This window comes from Lutra lutra, chromosome 16 (assembly GCF_902655055.1).
Source record: "Lutra lutra chromosome 16, mLutLut1.2, whole genome shotgun sequence".
NCBI lineage: Eukaryota > Metazoa > Chordata > Mammalia > Carnivora > Mustelidae > Lutra > Lutra lutra.
In genome coordinates, this window is record NC_062293.1 from 32,349,926 (window position 1) to 32,365,041 (window position 15,116).

General features: G+C 45.5%; 1 protein-coding gene and 1 long non-coding RNA gene across 3 annotated transcripts; both read right to left on the reverse strand.

Moving 5' to 3' along the window:
* Window positions 1-766: 766 nt before the first annotated feature.
* LOC125087894 (uncharacterized) lies at window positions 767-9,103 on the reverse strand. Its single transcript, XR_007123535.1, has 2 exons — window positions 9,043-9,103; window positions 767-2,306 (listed from the first exon to the last, which is right to left on the reverse strand). It is a non-coding gene; the product is annotated as an uncharacterized LOC125087894 (long non-coding RNA).
* A 1,299-nt stretch (window positions 9,104-10,402) lies between these two features.
* Window positions 10,403-15,116, reverse strand: MRPS23 (mitochondrial ribosomal protein S23). Of its 2 annotated transcripts, none has more exons than XM_047708776.1 (5): window positions 14,982-15,115; window positions 14,242-14,412; window positions 11,527-11,604; window positions 11,197-11,323; window positions 10,403-10,773 (listed from the first exon to the last, which is right to left on the reverse strand). In XM_047708776.1, exons 1-5 carry the CDS (start codon window positions 15,023-15,025, stop codon window positions 10,621-10,623), a joined length of 573 nt encoding a protein of 190 aa, XP_047564732.1. In that variant the 5' UTR covers window positions 15,026-15,115; the 3' UTR covers window positions 10,403-10,620. The 2 variants fall into 2 exon arrangements, with proteins under 2 accessions (XP_047564732.1, XP_047564733.1); XM_047708777.1 differs by having other exon boundaries at window positions 10,760-10,855; window positions 14,982-15,116.

A 15,116-nucleotide genomic window follows, 5' to 3' on the forward strand; every position in this document is an offset into this window, starting at 1 on the left:
TTCGTCCATTCATCTGTTGATGGACATCTGGGCTCTTTCCACAGTTTGGCTATTGTGGACATGGCTGCTATAAGCCTTTGGGTGCACGTGCCCCTTCGGATCACATTTGTTCCTTTGGGATAAATACCCAGTAGTGCAATTGCTTGGTCATAGGGTAGTTCTATTTTCAACTTTTCGAGGAACCTCTATATTATTCTCCAGAGTTACTGTAACAGCTTGCATTCCCATCCATAATCCAAATTTAAAAGTGAGAAGGTTTTCATGAGCTTGGGTGACTCAGTCGGTTAAGCATCTGCCTTCAGCTCAGGTCACAACTTCAGGGTCCTGCGATGGAGCCCCGCATTGGGCTCCCTGCTCAGCAGGGAGTCTGCTAGTCCCTCTGCTCCTCTCCCCACTCAATCTTTCTCAAATAAATAAAATCTCTTTTTCTAAAGTGAGAAGGTTTTAAGTATTTAGTAAGTCTTGGAATGTGCTTGTTTTCCCCATTTTTGCAGCTCTTCTTGGACCAAAGACCCAGAGAATAGGGTTTCTGAGGTCTTGTGGTTCAACCCCCTTACTTTACAAATGGCTAAAAAGGTTGACTGTCTTTCTAAAGTCACACAGCCAACGAGTACATGAGTCGGGGCTGGACTGGGATCTCCAAGAGCCTCATCTACTGCCCCGCTGCTCTCCATGCCATCTTCGGTCGCAGTTGTGGGCTAAAGGAGCTATTTTTAAATGTCAGTAAACAATGGAGGTACACTCGGTTCTTCCTTTTTTTTTTTTAATGGCAGACATTGCCTATGGGTCACTGAGTTCTCATATGTAAGAAATCTTGATTATACCTAAAAGCTTTATTCTCTTCAACATGACAGTAAAGTACAATCAGGTCCTTTAGATCTTAAAGGAACCCCTTTGGGGGTTTGGCAACGCGCATGTCGGTTGAGCAATAAGCATGTCATCTACCTTTCATTAGCATTAATTATAATGCGAATTTCATTAGTATTATTTATTATATAATAGCAATTACAATCAATTATGTAATAGTAATACTATAATATAGTTATTAATTGTGAGTCAATAGACACAGGAACTAAGTCCTGCTGGTGAGATTTTCCTAAATTTGAGCTTCTTGGCTTTACAGGTATTTGAAATGGTTCTTTTAAGAAGCCACGCTAGGTGCATCCGTCAATAATCAAAAGGGAAGGAATAAACAGTTTCAACCTTGAGAACGTGCGGCACTGGAGGTCGGATTGCCCAGAAGGCCAGGAGAGACACGGCAGGAATGCTGCAGGACTGTGGGACATTTTGGTGCCCTCTACCTGCCTGCAGTTCAGATGACCCCTCCATCTCATCTGGCCTGTCTCCCATGGCCCTTTTGTCTTCTCTCACAAATAAAAGTAGGAAAGTTAGGGATGGTGTAGGGGCGCCAAAGACAAGCTTTGCCTTCTTAGGATTTAAATTGGAAACTTTCTGGGATTAAGCTGGCTTTCTCTTGTTCTAACCTCAGGGGCCTTATGAGTGTGGCTGGACCAGGGCAACCAGGAGCCAAGGCTTGGGCACACTCACTGAGGTGACCCAGGCACTGACCACCCTTTCCCCAGCCTGGAAAGGGAAACCCTGCCTGTGCTACGGAGTCAGCTCAAGGCTGCTGGCAGCAATGGTAACACAAGCCCATCGTCCCTTGAATTATACATTTAAGGGACTGGAAGCCTTGAGGAGCCAGAGTGACATTCATGCCAGGGCAAGGGAAAATGGTTCCAGCAGGGAGCCAGGCCGGAGGAAGGGGATGAACTCCAGGGGGGCAGGGAGGCCATGACCCTCACTGCTGAGACGGAGCAGGGCCATTTCACCTCCCCTGCCAGGGGCCAAGGGAAGCTGGCGATAAAGCCCAGGATCCAACTCTCTTTGTGCTTAATATTCAAGAGATAATGCTGAGCACACTCAGGATTTAAAGCAAGCACCCACGAGGGGGTCTGAAGAACCTGCCATCTCCTGCAGAATTCCTCAGCTCGCAGAGACTAGACCAGCCATGCTCACCTGCTGCCATTCCTCTCCTGAGCACACAGTGCTGGGCTCTGCTCTCCTTCCCAGGCAGGCCCAGCAGCAGCAGCTCCAGGGGCATTTGCTTCTTCTTCTTCTTCTTTTTTTTTTTTTTTTTTAAGATTGGGGCATTTGCTTCTTCTTCTTCTTCTTCTTCTCCTTCTTCTTCTTCTTCTTTTTTTAAGATTGGGGCATTTGCTTCTGACTGGCATCTTTATTTTATGGAACTGTAGATGGCTTCAGAGTTTCCAAAGTTCGGCCACAACCAGCATCTTCTTTGGGTTCTGCAGCCCAAAACATACTTGGTATAGTATTATTATCCCTATGTTTAGATAAGGAAACCATTCATTTGTTCATTCATTCACTCAACAAGTCCACTTTCAAGGATCTCTTGGGCTCCAGACCCTGTGATGGAACTGAATGCTCCTCAGAGGGATTAATGACCTGCCCAAAGCCACAGTCACACAGGGAGCAGCAGCACCGGCACTGGAACCCAGTTCTTTGACTGACACCAGAGGCCAGCGCTCTTCCTCTGTAATGTTCCCCAGTGGCACCCTCAGCCTTGTATCCTCTAGCCTAGCACCCCAGGTAACCAGTGGCAGGTGCATCCCACTGCAGACTGACCAAGGTCAAATGGAGTGAAAGGGACACAGGACAGTGGGAAAGACATAACTAGATCTTTCCTTTTTTTTAGAGCGTTTATTTATTTGAGAGAGAGAGCATGCACAAGTGGGGAGGAGGGGCAGAGCAAGAGGGAGAAGTAGACTCCCTATTGAGTAGGGAGCCTGACATGGGTCTTGATCCCAGGACCCTGAGATCATGACCTGAGCTGAAGGCAGATGTTTAACCGACTGAGCCGCCCAGGTGCCCCAGGACATAAACAGATCTTTCTGGCTCTCCAGACCTCACTCCTATCCCACGCACCACTCCAACCCTGGCATCAACACTGCTCTTCACTGGGAGGAGAAACAGAGGGAGTTCCAGAAACTCCTGCCCCAAGGGTTGTGCAGCCCTGGCACCCAGAAACAATGTTTCTGGGGTTAGAGCCATTTTCTTCTTTCTGCTCTAGGTAGTAACCCTCTGGCTTCCCTCCATAATCGGGGGCGGGGGCAGAAGGGAGAAAGAAAAGAGCAAAGTTTACCACAAGGAGGGCAAGGGGAGCAACAATAAGGAAGGAAAGAAGAAACAGAAGGAATGCCATTAAGACACTGCTTTACACACACACACACACACACACACACACACACACACACACACACACACACAAGCAAGTTTTCCCATGTAACCTACCAACACTGGGTAAGCTCCAATAATAGACGAGTTCCCAGGCTGCTCTTTAGCTTTCTCCTTTGTCTTTTTGTTTTTTTGTTTGATTGATTAGCTGATTGATTGGTTTGGTGCTAGAAGGTTGGAAGAAGATAAAAGAGATCACAACTGCTGGGGGGGGTTGTTGAGAAGAGAGAAGCGATTAGACAAGTAGATGGTGAAAAGGGACACAATCCTAGTTTTTTGTTTCTTCTCCTTTTTTTTTTTTTAAAGATTTTATTTATTTGAGAGAGAGCGAGAGGGTGAGAGAGAAAGCGTGCACATGAGTGGGTGAGGGGTGGGAGGGCAGAGGGAGATGGAGAAGCAGACTCCCCACTGAGCAGGGAGCCCGAACAAGGGCCCAATCCCAGGACACCAAGATCACGACCCCAGTCGAAGGCAGACGCTTAACTGACTGAGTCTCCCAGGCGCCCCCTTCTCCATTTTAATCTAATGTACATTTGCCTTCATCCGGTGGGAAGCAACAGTTGCTGAGAGCCTTCCAAACACTGAGATCAAAGACCGACTCCGTGCCAAGAACTTTGTTCCTGCTCTTCTTTAACCCGTAGAGCACCTGGATGAGGGAGATGTCAGGACCTCTGCTTTACAGGTAAGGGAACTGAGGGTCAAGTTATTCACCAACTCCCCTAATGTCACAAGACAAGGCAATTGATCAGGGCTTCAGTCCCAGGCCTGCTGGGGGTTCTTCCACTACGCCACATTGCCTCTCTGCCCACACCGCTTCCCTGCTCCATCCTCCGCAGCAAATTTGCAGATTTTTCATTGACTGGAGAAGGTTAGGAAACACTGCCCTGGGCAGTCTCTAGGGACTCAGCGGTTAGCTCCTTCCTCTCCTACTCCCACTATGGTGCAAACACAGTCGGTTTCCCCCACAGGCCTCTGTCATTTATCCTGTAGCCTATCAGCTCCCATCTCTACTATATTCCAGGCACCCCAGGACCTTGTCTTCCTAAACCTCAGCCAGAACATTATTTTACAAGGACACTCGCCAACCTTGAAAGGCAAGGTACCCCAAGGCAAGGAAATAAATTAATGTGGTTGAGCAGCACGAGAGTGCAGCGCCACCTAGCGGTGCTGCAGCCAAACGGTCCCTGGTGGTGACATTTTCAAACAATCAATATCTCATTATTAACCATAATCACAACCTGATGTTTACTTTTGGAGAAATGTTCAGCAGCAAGGGATGCACATGCACTTTTCTGCATGTTTCAGAGGCCTGCGATCCTAAATGCCACAATGACTATTAAACAGTGTCCTGCCCATGAGCAAACAGGAGGGAGCAGAGATTGATCGTACATCTTTTTCATCTAAGCAACTCACCAAAAAACAAAGCATCTGTTGAAGCCACTGACCTTTCACTAACTGCTGGAAGGAAAATGCTTGATAAATAATAAATAGACCAGTACTGGATGTTGCTCAGAACCATCTTTTAATTAAAAGAACAGACCAACTAGATCAGGTGACTGACATTTGAGTTCCGGTCCAAGACAAACATCATTCGAGGGTAAAACTCTACCCTAAATATAATTTCATTGTCAGCTACCATTCTAACTAACAAAAATCGTCTGCCTGGAATACATATGGATGGAGGGGGCATAGCACTCAACTTCCTGCCTCCTTTGCTTTCCCCCAGCGACCTCTTCATTTGAGGGCCACAAGCAACGGTCTGGTTCACATCTCCACAGAAACTGCTCCAGCACCGGGCTCACCCAGTCACACACCCACAGGCCGCACTGAGCACTACCTTAGGAGTGACAGGGAAGCCACTTCCTGTCTTCCCCACAGGAGATGCCCTTCCTCCCCCAGACAAAGCGACCTCAACCATGTGGCTCACGGAACCTGCTCAGGCATCCATCTCCCTGAGCACCAACGAAGGCTCAAAACACATGACGAATCTCACCAATCACGCCTCCACCTTCTGGCTGTTCTGGTAGACTGGAAGAGCTCAGGAACAGAGAGACCCTGAGCGAAGTGATAATCTCACACTCCCCACCCCCAACACACATCCTCATGGTTCCTCGTCCCTGGCCCCACATTCCTGAGGCAATGCCAGCACGGGCACTACCAGACCCACATCATGTCACAGGCCTTAGTGCCCATGAAGTCAGGAGAACTGGTGGCCCGGTTCTGAATTAGACCTGCTCAGAGTGCAGAGCCTAGAAGGATGGAAGAGGCCCCACAGCTCCTACGTGCCTGTCTGGATTCCCAAGAGTGGAGGCAGGCACCAGTGCAGGGCTCAGAGAAAATCTTATTCCACTTAAATGACTTTCTTTAAAGACAGAATGTGTGCAATGCTTTTAAATGGCAAGCCATCCTTTATTTACAGAGAATACAGTATCATTTAAAAAAAAAAAAAATCAGGGGCACCTGGGTGGCTCAGTGGGTTAAAGCCTCTGCCTTTGGCTCAGGTCATGATCCCAGGTCCTGGGATCGAGCCCTGCATCAGGCTCCCTGCTTCCTCCTCTCTCTTTGCCTGCCTCTCTGCCTACTTGTGCTCTGTCAAATAAATAAAATCTTAAAAAAAAAAAAAATCACATTAGGAGAAGGAAAGGAAAAGTGAATTGGCGGAAATTGGAGGGAAAGACGAACCAAGAACGACTGTGGAGTCTGAGAAACAAACTGAGGGTTTTGGCGGGGAGGAGGGTGGCGGGGGCTGGGTGAACCCAGTAGTGGGTACTAATGAGGGCACTTTTGCATGGAGCACTGGGTGTGGTGCATAAACAATGAATCTTGGAACACTGAAAAAATAAAATTAAAAAAAAAAAAATCAGGAATCCTCTCAGAGCACCGATTTTTCTATAATACTGTTTTCATGATCAGAGAACATGACACTAAGTATTAGACAAAATTACAAAAGGACTTGGGTTTGCCTTTTAAGGACACATGATCAAGAATAAAGCCTACTAAACAAAAGCGAAGGAAGAACTCTAAAAAACCTTGTAAATCCAGTACCACTTAAAAGAGCCTTGCCATAAGGGCGCCCGGGTGGCTCAGTCGGTTAAGTGTCTGCCTTCAGCTCACATCGTGATCCCAGGGTCATGGGATGGAGCCCTACATTGCGTCGGGCTCCCTGTTCAATGGGGAGCCTGCTTCTCCCTCTCCCCACACCCCCTGCCCTCGGTTGAGCACTCTTGCTCTCGCTCAAATAAATAGAAATTTTAAAAAAAAGCCTTGCTATATAGATGATGGGAGATGAGTGACCTGTTTCCTTTGTTGGCTTTCTTTTTCCTTCTGTCTTAACTAAGAGCATTCATCTGCCTCAGTCCCCAACTATCCAGTTATCTCTGCACTTCCCCTGGAGAGCTCATTCATTCTCCTGGTTCCAACCCTTAGCCCTGTGCTAGCGACCTCCTCCCGGTCTCCCAGCCATCTAACTCCTCCCTCTGTCTGCCACTTGGACGATGCACCATTACCTCTCAGTATGTTGAGAACTGAAGCCCTCCTCCCAACCTTGCTGTTAGTGATGTAGGCATTCTTCTGGTCACTAAGCTTTGTAACCTTGGCATGGCTTGCAGAGACCAAAGCTCTGACAGGTCTCCTCTTCCCGCCCTCCCCCACCCCCGCCCGCTCCAACCCCATTCTTTGCATCACATCTGGGTGAATCTTCCTTCCACACAACACTACTTTCACTATGTTACTTCCCTGCTCAGACTTCCTTATACCCAACTGAACAACTCTGGATAGTTACTGAGGCCACCATGATCTGACCCCATACTACCTGTTCAAACCTGTTTTCCACTACTCAGAGTAATAGAAGCACCTGTCACACATATTACAAGTGAGCTTTGCATTCAGTATCAACTTTCACATAACTGGAAGCCAAAGAGGCAAACATTATTCCTATTTTGTAGTCTGGCACCGTCACAGGCACAAGGGCACATGAGCGAAAACCGGAGTAACCAGAACTAGCCTCAGATCTTCAAACTTGTCTTTGCAAACTGCACTGTAACCTGGACACATGCCTTCCTTGCTTCAGTTTAGCAAACCCACACGGAGGGCCCACTCCAGAAAAGGCTCGGTTTAATGTGTCAGTAGGTACAACTAAGAATTTCTGCACCTGTTGACACTCTGAATAGAAAGAAGGTAGTCCCCTCCAGAACAGACAACCAGGGGTGAGGCAGGAGCGCCAACAGCAGACCAGGTGTGCCAACTAAATGACGTGCATGAGTGTAGCCCGAAGAGGCTCCTCAAGGGACTGGAGATCTGATTTGCATATCAGGTAACATTTCCAAGCATGTACCATTTCTCTTTCCTTTTTCTTTTTTTCTGTAACTGAGTTTTATGTCCAACATGTGGATTGAACTCAGGACCCTGAGATCAAGAGCCACATGCTTTACCGACTGAGCCAGCCAGCCGCCCCTGAGCAGGCCCCACTTGGAGGGGCAGTAAAAACAGTTTCTCAAGAATGCGGTAGCAGGGAGGGTGCTCCAGGCAGGGGAAACAGCGTGCCTACTTCAACTGCCCCCACCTTTCAAGGCTCTCCGTGCAGTATTCCTGGACTAGTCTAGATCTAGTTCCTACCCGACGCTACCATTATTTCATATCACAACTTAAAAGAATTTTTGTTCATCTTATTGTTTCCAAAGTCACTCATCTTCCCAGTTAGATTTTAAGCTCTTTAACGCAAGATTGAGCTCATACTTCCATTCTCTCCAAGCATCTCTATGCTGTCGATGGCTTTTGCCTACACCAACTGTGTGAAGGGCTCTAAACTTCCCAAAAAACTTCAATTTCACTCTTTTGACCACGGAGATTCAACACGAAGAAGTCTGCTGTAAGGTCTAGCCTCTCTCCCTTCTACCAGGAAAGAGTTTGTCTGGTTTAACAAGATGGAAATGGGGGTGCCTGGGTGGCTCAATTGGTTAAGTGTCTGACTTTGGCTCTGGTCATGATCTCAGAGTCCTGGAACTGAGCCCTGGCCCGGGCTCCACACCCAGCAGGTGTCTGCTTCTCCCACCTCCTCTCCCTCTACCCCTCTCCCTACTCCTGCCCATGTGCATGCTCTCTAATAAACAAAATCTTTTAAAAAAAAACCCAAGCTGGAAATGTACTGGTGAGGGTGCAGGGATACAGGCATCCCCGCATGTCGCTGGCAGGAGTGTAGAAGAGCAGCTTCTGTGGAGGACAACATCAGAATCAAAGACACGCGACTCCAGCAGTACCACAGTGACGGGTACGCCCACAGCAGCACTGGCTTGTTTGCAGCCCAAGAACACATACAGCCACTTTTGTCACTCAGCACTGATCATATCACTAGGCATCCACACAAAGGATCTGAGACAATAATATTAAGTAGAAAAACGAGGTACAGGACAGTAAGCACAATGTCGTCACGCATATGCCCAAAATATTCCCGGAAAGGAAATGGCCTCGGGGGAGAGAACTAGGTGGCTGGAGATGGGTTTTAGAAAGGAGACTGGCCTTTCACCTTTAAATTCTGAACCATGTACCTGTACAGTTTCAAAAAAAATTATGCATCAGGGACACCTCAGTGGCACAGTTGGTTAAGCATCTGAATCTTGGCTTCAGCTTGGGTCGTGATCTCAGGATCATGGGATCAAGCCCTACATCTGGCTCCGCGCTCAGCACAGAACTTGCTTCAGGTTCTCTCTCCCTCTCTCTCTGCCCCTCTGGCTCATGCTCTCTCTCTAAAATAAATAAATCAATCTTAAAAAAAAAAACAAGTAGAGGCACCTGGGTGGCTCCATTGGTTAAGTGTCTGCCTTCCGCTCAGGTCATGATCCCAGAGTCCTGGGACTGAGTCCTGTGCTGGGCTCCCTGCTCAGCAGGACTGCCTCTGCTGCTCCCCGCGCCTGTGCTCTCTCGCTCTCTGTCAAATAAATAAATAAAATCTTTTAAAATAAATAAATAAATACATACAAATTTAAAAAATACAAAGTATGTGTCAAACAACTTTCTAAAAATGTCATCATTATCATTATGGCAAAAAAAACCCTGCCTTTTAAACCCCAGAAACAGAAGGTCTAGAAAAAGTTAATGAGTGACCCCCCACAACTGTTCCTCTGAGAACAGAACCGTCTCTTCCACCTGCTTAAGTCCTCCTCCCCAAGCTTGGCACTCACTGGCTGTCTATGGTTGTTGAATGGATGAATTTACTTTCCCATCTAAAAGTAAAACATTCCACAAACAAGAAGAATTGCAAAACGGTGACAGGGGTGGCAGGGAGATGCAGCATGGCCGAGAACTGCTTTTGCCTCATGTACTATTCACCTTCCACTCCCAGAGCACCATGTGCAAGGCCGTGCCCAGGCTGAGGTGTGGGCTCTGCCCTTGGTCTGTCAGGACACAGAAGAGACTGCACACAAAGAACAGAAAAGCTACAGGAGTTCTAAAATCAGAGAATTTCTGAAGCAGCTTCTTTCTACTACCTGAAAACCACTGGTCTGATCAGAAATACAAAAGCTACACACTTAGAAGAAGATGTCATTTATTCAGGAGAAGATATGAAAACGAAGAAAGCAGAACAGTTGGTAAGGTCTCATGAGCACATCTCCACACCAGGAGGCAGGTGGATGCCGGGGGAGAACAGCATCTAAATGAGCTGGCCCCCTCCTGGCAATCCAGTTATCTACAGATGTCCTCTGAATTCAGTCTTCGGCTGAATGTAATCACTTGTTCATTCAAATCTTTACTAAGCAGACTAGGTTCGGGCCTATGCTAATTGCCTCCAGCACTCTCAACCTCATCTATGAGATTAAAGCTATAGTTTCGACCTTTGTCTATCATCAATGATAGGTTCTCACTTTTACCACAAAGCACAAGTCAGCATGACCTCTCAAGCTGAAGAGCAATAGTTCTATAGCAAAATGTAAAGATTATCTACAGACAGAAACAGTTGGCCCAGGGGACATACCATATGCACAAGTAAAAGCCTGACGGAGCCAGAAAAGAGAAAGATACCTGAGAATCAGATATAGCCAACCCACATGTTAACACAGAAATCCAAGAAGACCTACTCAAAACGTGTCCCATTCAAACCATACTTATAAAGGTTTCCTCATGCTATTTACAATTTTAAGGTAAATTTACTTTATAAGCAGTCAGGGAATTCTTTATTTAATACCATCCTAACATAAAAGTTCATTCAAACCATGAAACTGAGCTTATGACAACCTAGAAATAGAACTAAAAGAAGGCAAACATAATGCCTTAGAGACTGGGAAACATTTACACAGTTCAACTGTTAAAAACAGTTCAACATTCATCTACTGAATACAGTCTGGATGTCAGTATACATGGAATACAAGTTCTTCAGGGAGGTGAGAGACCTTTTGGCTGTTCTTCAGATGTCTCCAAACGCTGATCCTGGGGAACTTCTTGAAGAGGCTGGTTTTTTTCCAATATCGTTTGAGGTTTGACACCCGTGGATTCAGATTCCCAGGAAATGTGACTACCTTCCTTTTGCTTAAAAGACCAGACATAAATACATCACACAGATGTCATTTTCACTCCACTGACTGGCTGAAGCTGTATGACTAAGCACATTCTATCATGGAATCAAAACATTAACATTAATATCCCAGGTCAAATTCTATTATAACAAGCAACACACATGATAAAAATCTCTAGAAAACCGTAATTTCAAAAGCCCTAATGCTAACTCACTTGTTCCAAGTAGCAGTCACTATCACAAAATTTTAGTATATGTATATATACACATCTTTTTTTTTTTTTTTTTTTTTTTTCTTCAGTATATTTCATCTATCAGCATTTGACCTGGTGTTCAGAAACACAGGCCAAGGTTGGAGAAGAAAAACCAAGCCTTCCTCTAACTTCTAACAAAGAGACAACTAATCCTTAAAATAATTTTAATTAAAAAATACTCACAGTCCTTGCTTCTCCTACTCTTCTCAGAATGACACCTGCTGCTAATAAAGCCTTCCCTGTTTCCACAAATAACTTCTCTTCATCAGTTTCTCCAAGTTTCTGTAGCTCAATGTACTTCTCCACAAACCTGGAATTCCAAGCAGTCACATCTGAGGTCTGCATATTGAGAGTCATCAACATGCTGTTACACAGTATAAAGCCTTCCCTTAACACATCTTCCTACCAGAGTGGCTTTTTCCTCCTGGGGAATTCAACACAACTCCTCAAACTGATCATTAAATTCCTTAAAAAAACAAAAAAATTAACCCAGGACATGTTAAAATGGCTTACTGTTGACAGGTAGACTTGAAGTTTGGATTGAACAGATCAAAAGCTCTCTGACCAGATCCATAGGCTGAATAAAATTTCCTAGAAAATATAAACAACACAGTATAAATCTCCACTTATAGATCATGGCCAAGAATAAAGAAAAATTACTAAGTCAAACATAAGCATTTTTTTTTTTAAAGTAAGTAGTGCATGCACATGGCAAATACACCAAATATTACAAAAAGGTATCCAATGAGAAGTTAACATTCCTGCTCACCTCCACCCCAAACCCCCAGCTCCCTCCCAGGAAGCAACACTAACCATTTTCTTGTGTATCCATCCAAGAATATTCTAATATACAAGCATACATGCATCTATCATTCCCCCCCCAGCCGCATAGTTTAACTCCAAGGACAGAAAACACTACTGTACATCTTGCCTCTTCTACTTAATAGTTCTTAGAGATCATTTCAAATCATTGAACTTAGATTGTTTCCAGTCCTTTGCTCCTTTTCCAATCCTTTTGCACCTGTAGACAGTGATTAACTTTATCAGTATTTCTTAGTACACTGTGCAAAGGAGTCTGGAATAAATTCATAAAAATAGTTTTACTAGCTCAAGGTATGTGCATTTGCAATACGGCCTTCCAAACTGCCAGACGCTTCCTGAAGTGGCTGTGCCAATTTACACTCACGGCAGTAATGTAGGAGAGTGTCTATTTCCCCATAGCCCGGCCAAATTCTCTCTTCCTACTTTTTGTTCTTTGTCAATTTGACAGATGAAAAATTGTAACTCGTTTTACTTTTGCCTTTTCTTATGAAATAAACTGGACATCTTTTCATATGTTTAAAAACAAACTGAATTTCCTTTTCTGTGCTCTTCCGTTTGGTGGGTTTTTCCTACTGATTTATAAGCAAATTTTATAGCAATATAATTAGCCCTTTGTCATACTTGTTACCAAATTTTTTTCCCAATATGTTGGCTGGCTTTTGATTCATCTTGTGGCACTTTTTTAGGGGGCAGAAAATTTTAATATGGCTTCTGGGTTTTATGTTATACTGACAAAGGTCTTTATCACTCAGATTATTCTTAAAATTTTCCCACGTTTTCTTCTAGTACTTTTATGCTTTGATTTTTTTACATTTAGGTTTTGATATGTCTGGAACTTATTTTGTTTTTATAAGTTCTTTAAAATATTAAAAACGCTGAAAGGAAGCCACAAAAATAAAGGTTCAAAAAAATTATTTAAATGCAAGGTATTATTATTTTGACATTAACAGTAATAAAAAAGGGACCAGTAAAATATTCCACATTCTCCAATGAACTATCACCTAGCTCCTGCTAACCATACAGCAGAAACACAAATGATTTTTTTTTTTAATTTTTTTTTATTTTTAGAGAGGGATAGAAAGCACGAGCAGGAAATGGGGGAGAGGGAGAAAGAGAGAATCCCAAGCAGACTCCCTATAGTAAAGCCTTATGGAGGGTTCAATCCCAGGACTCTGAGATCATGACCTGAGCCAAAATGAAGAGTCAAATGCTGACCTGATTAAGACTCCTAGGCACACCCACAAATGATTTTAATACATAAATCCTGACCAAGTGCGTGCACTGAGCCTACCCAGAAAAGCACTGACAAAGAAATTAATGCCCCCAAAGATCTCGTACTTCAGGAACTACCCTGAAAAATTCCAAGTAGAGCAAGAACATACTTGTTCCCCCACCTCAAGGAGTGTTGGGGGACAGGGGAGGAGATTCCTGATATGAAAGGGGTCTAGACCTCAAATGAGAATATAATGACCTCATAAATTGTTTTCTTACATCCAGAAATAGAGAAAAGAATAAGAGGACAGGGGCACCTGGGTGGCACAGTCAGCTGAGCATCTGACTCCTGGATTTGGCTCAGGTCGGGCTCAGGGTTGTGAGATCGAGATTCGCCTGGAGCTCCATGCTTAGCACAGAGTCTGCTTCTCCCTCTGCCCTTCCCCTCTGCTCTTGTGTGTATGCACACCCACTGTCTCTAAAATTAAAAAAAGAAAGAAAGAAAGAAATATGTATTACCCTGAACAAGGTACCACCTCTGATCTTAATATTTAAGAAAAAAGAAGCACGGGGCACCTGGGTGGCTCAGTGGGTTAAAGCCTCTGCCTTCGGCTCAGGTCATGATCCCAGGGTCCTGGGATTGAGCCCCGCATCAGGCTCTCTGCTCAGCAGGGAGCCTGCTTCCTCCTCTCTCTCTGCCTGCCTCTCTGCCTACTTGTGATCTCTACCTGTCAAATAAATAAAATCTTAAAAAAAAAAAAAAGAAAAAAAAGAATCATACAAATTCTAGGTACTAAAAACTGACATCACTATTTGTGGGAAAGAGCTCTGCCACTAAATTCCCAGTGAGTTGACCTCCTTGAGCCCCATAGTCTTTATGAATAAAATGAAGACAATACACTGATCTTGTAGGGTTAGAGTAAGGCCCAAGTTAGAGAATGTTTTATAAGGGCTTAGCATAGTGCTAACAGACACACAGAAACGGGTAGCTATAACTGCAGTTAGCAGTCCACTGTTGGGCTCCAGATCCTATTTCCCAGAACTTGTTTCAGATTCCCTAACTTGGGAGATACACAAGACCTTCTTCACAGGGCAAGCCCTGGCTCGACTCCTAAAAAAGTCACCAGACTGCTAGCTAAATCTCTCCTCCTGAAGTTTTGCTGCCTCCTGTCCACCATGTGGCTTGGCACTCACGCTCTAATCCGATCCTCGGGGTACAAGATGTCCTGGATGGCAGCTTTGGCTTTGCCATATCGCAAGCGGGGCCTCCGGAAGACCGGCTCTCTCAGTGGGGGAAAGGCATTATATACGTCAAACCACAGGGGCTTCTCGTTCAACACCCCAGCCCGAATCAGGTCCCGAGTCCTTAAGGAAGGAAAAATAACGAAGGTCAGTCGGTTACAACAGTCTAAACCCCTGAGTCAGTCTAGTCACGGCTTGGGACATCAGTGGGATCACGGAGTCCACAAGACAGAACCGGAAGGAGACCAGAGCGGGGTGTTCCCCACCTTACAGTTAACATATTTCCATATTCCAAATCAAACTAACAAAGCTCAGGGGTTAAGTTTTAAGTTCTATTTTTTTCTCAGGTGCGTCCCACCCCCCCACCCCCACCCCATCCACGCCGCGTCGAAGAAAATACAAAGGTGGCCCACACGGGCCCATCATCATCTTCCTCCCTTCCTCCTCCTAGGGAACTCCACTCGGACAGGGGAGAGCTGCAATCTTGAAAGGGAAAGATGCGGTCAGAGAATGGGTCGTCAAGCACACCTATTCAGAGACAGGAGGGAGCACGAGAGGGCCTCCCCCGGCTCAGACTCCTGCACTCTGGAGAATGCTTCGCCCGGTTCTGACCCATCCAGAAAGAGCGTGAGCGGTCAACAGCCCCCTTCCTGAGGAGGTACCCTCAGCCCACACCGGGTCCGAGCACGCACCGCGAGAAAACACTCCCCACGGTCTCCAGCCGGCTCCTCGCCATGGCTGGTACCTCGGACACTTACTGCCGGGGGCTACCGGAAGCGGAAGCGCCAGCGGCAGGCGAAATGGGCGGAGGCTGCTGGCCGAGACGA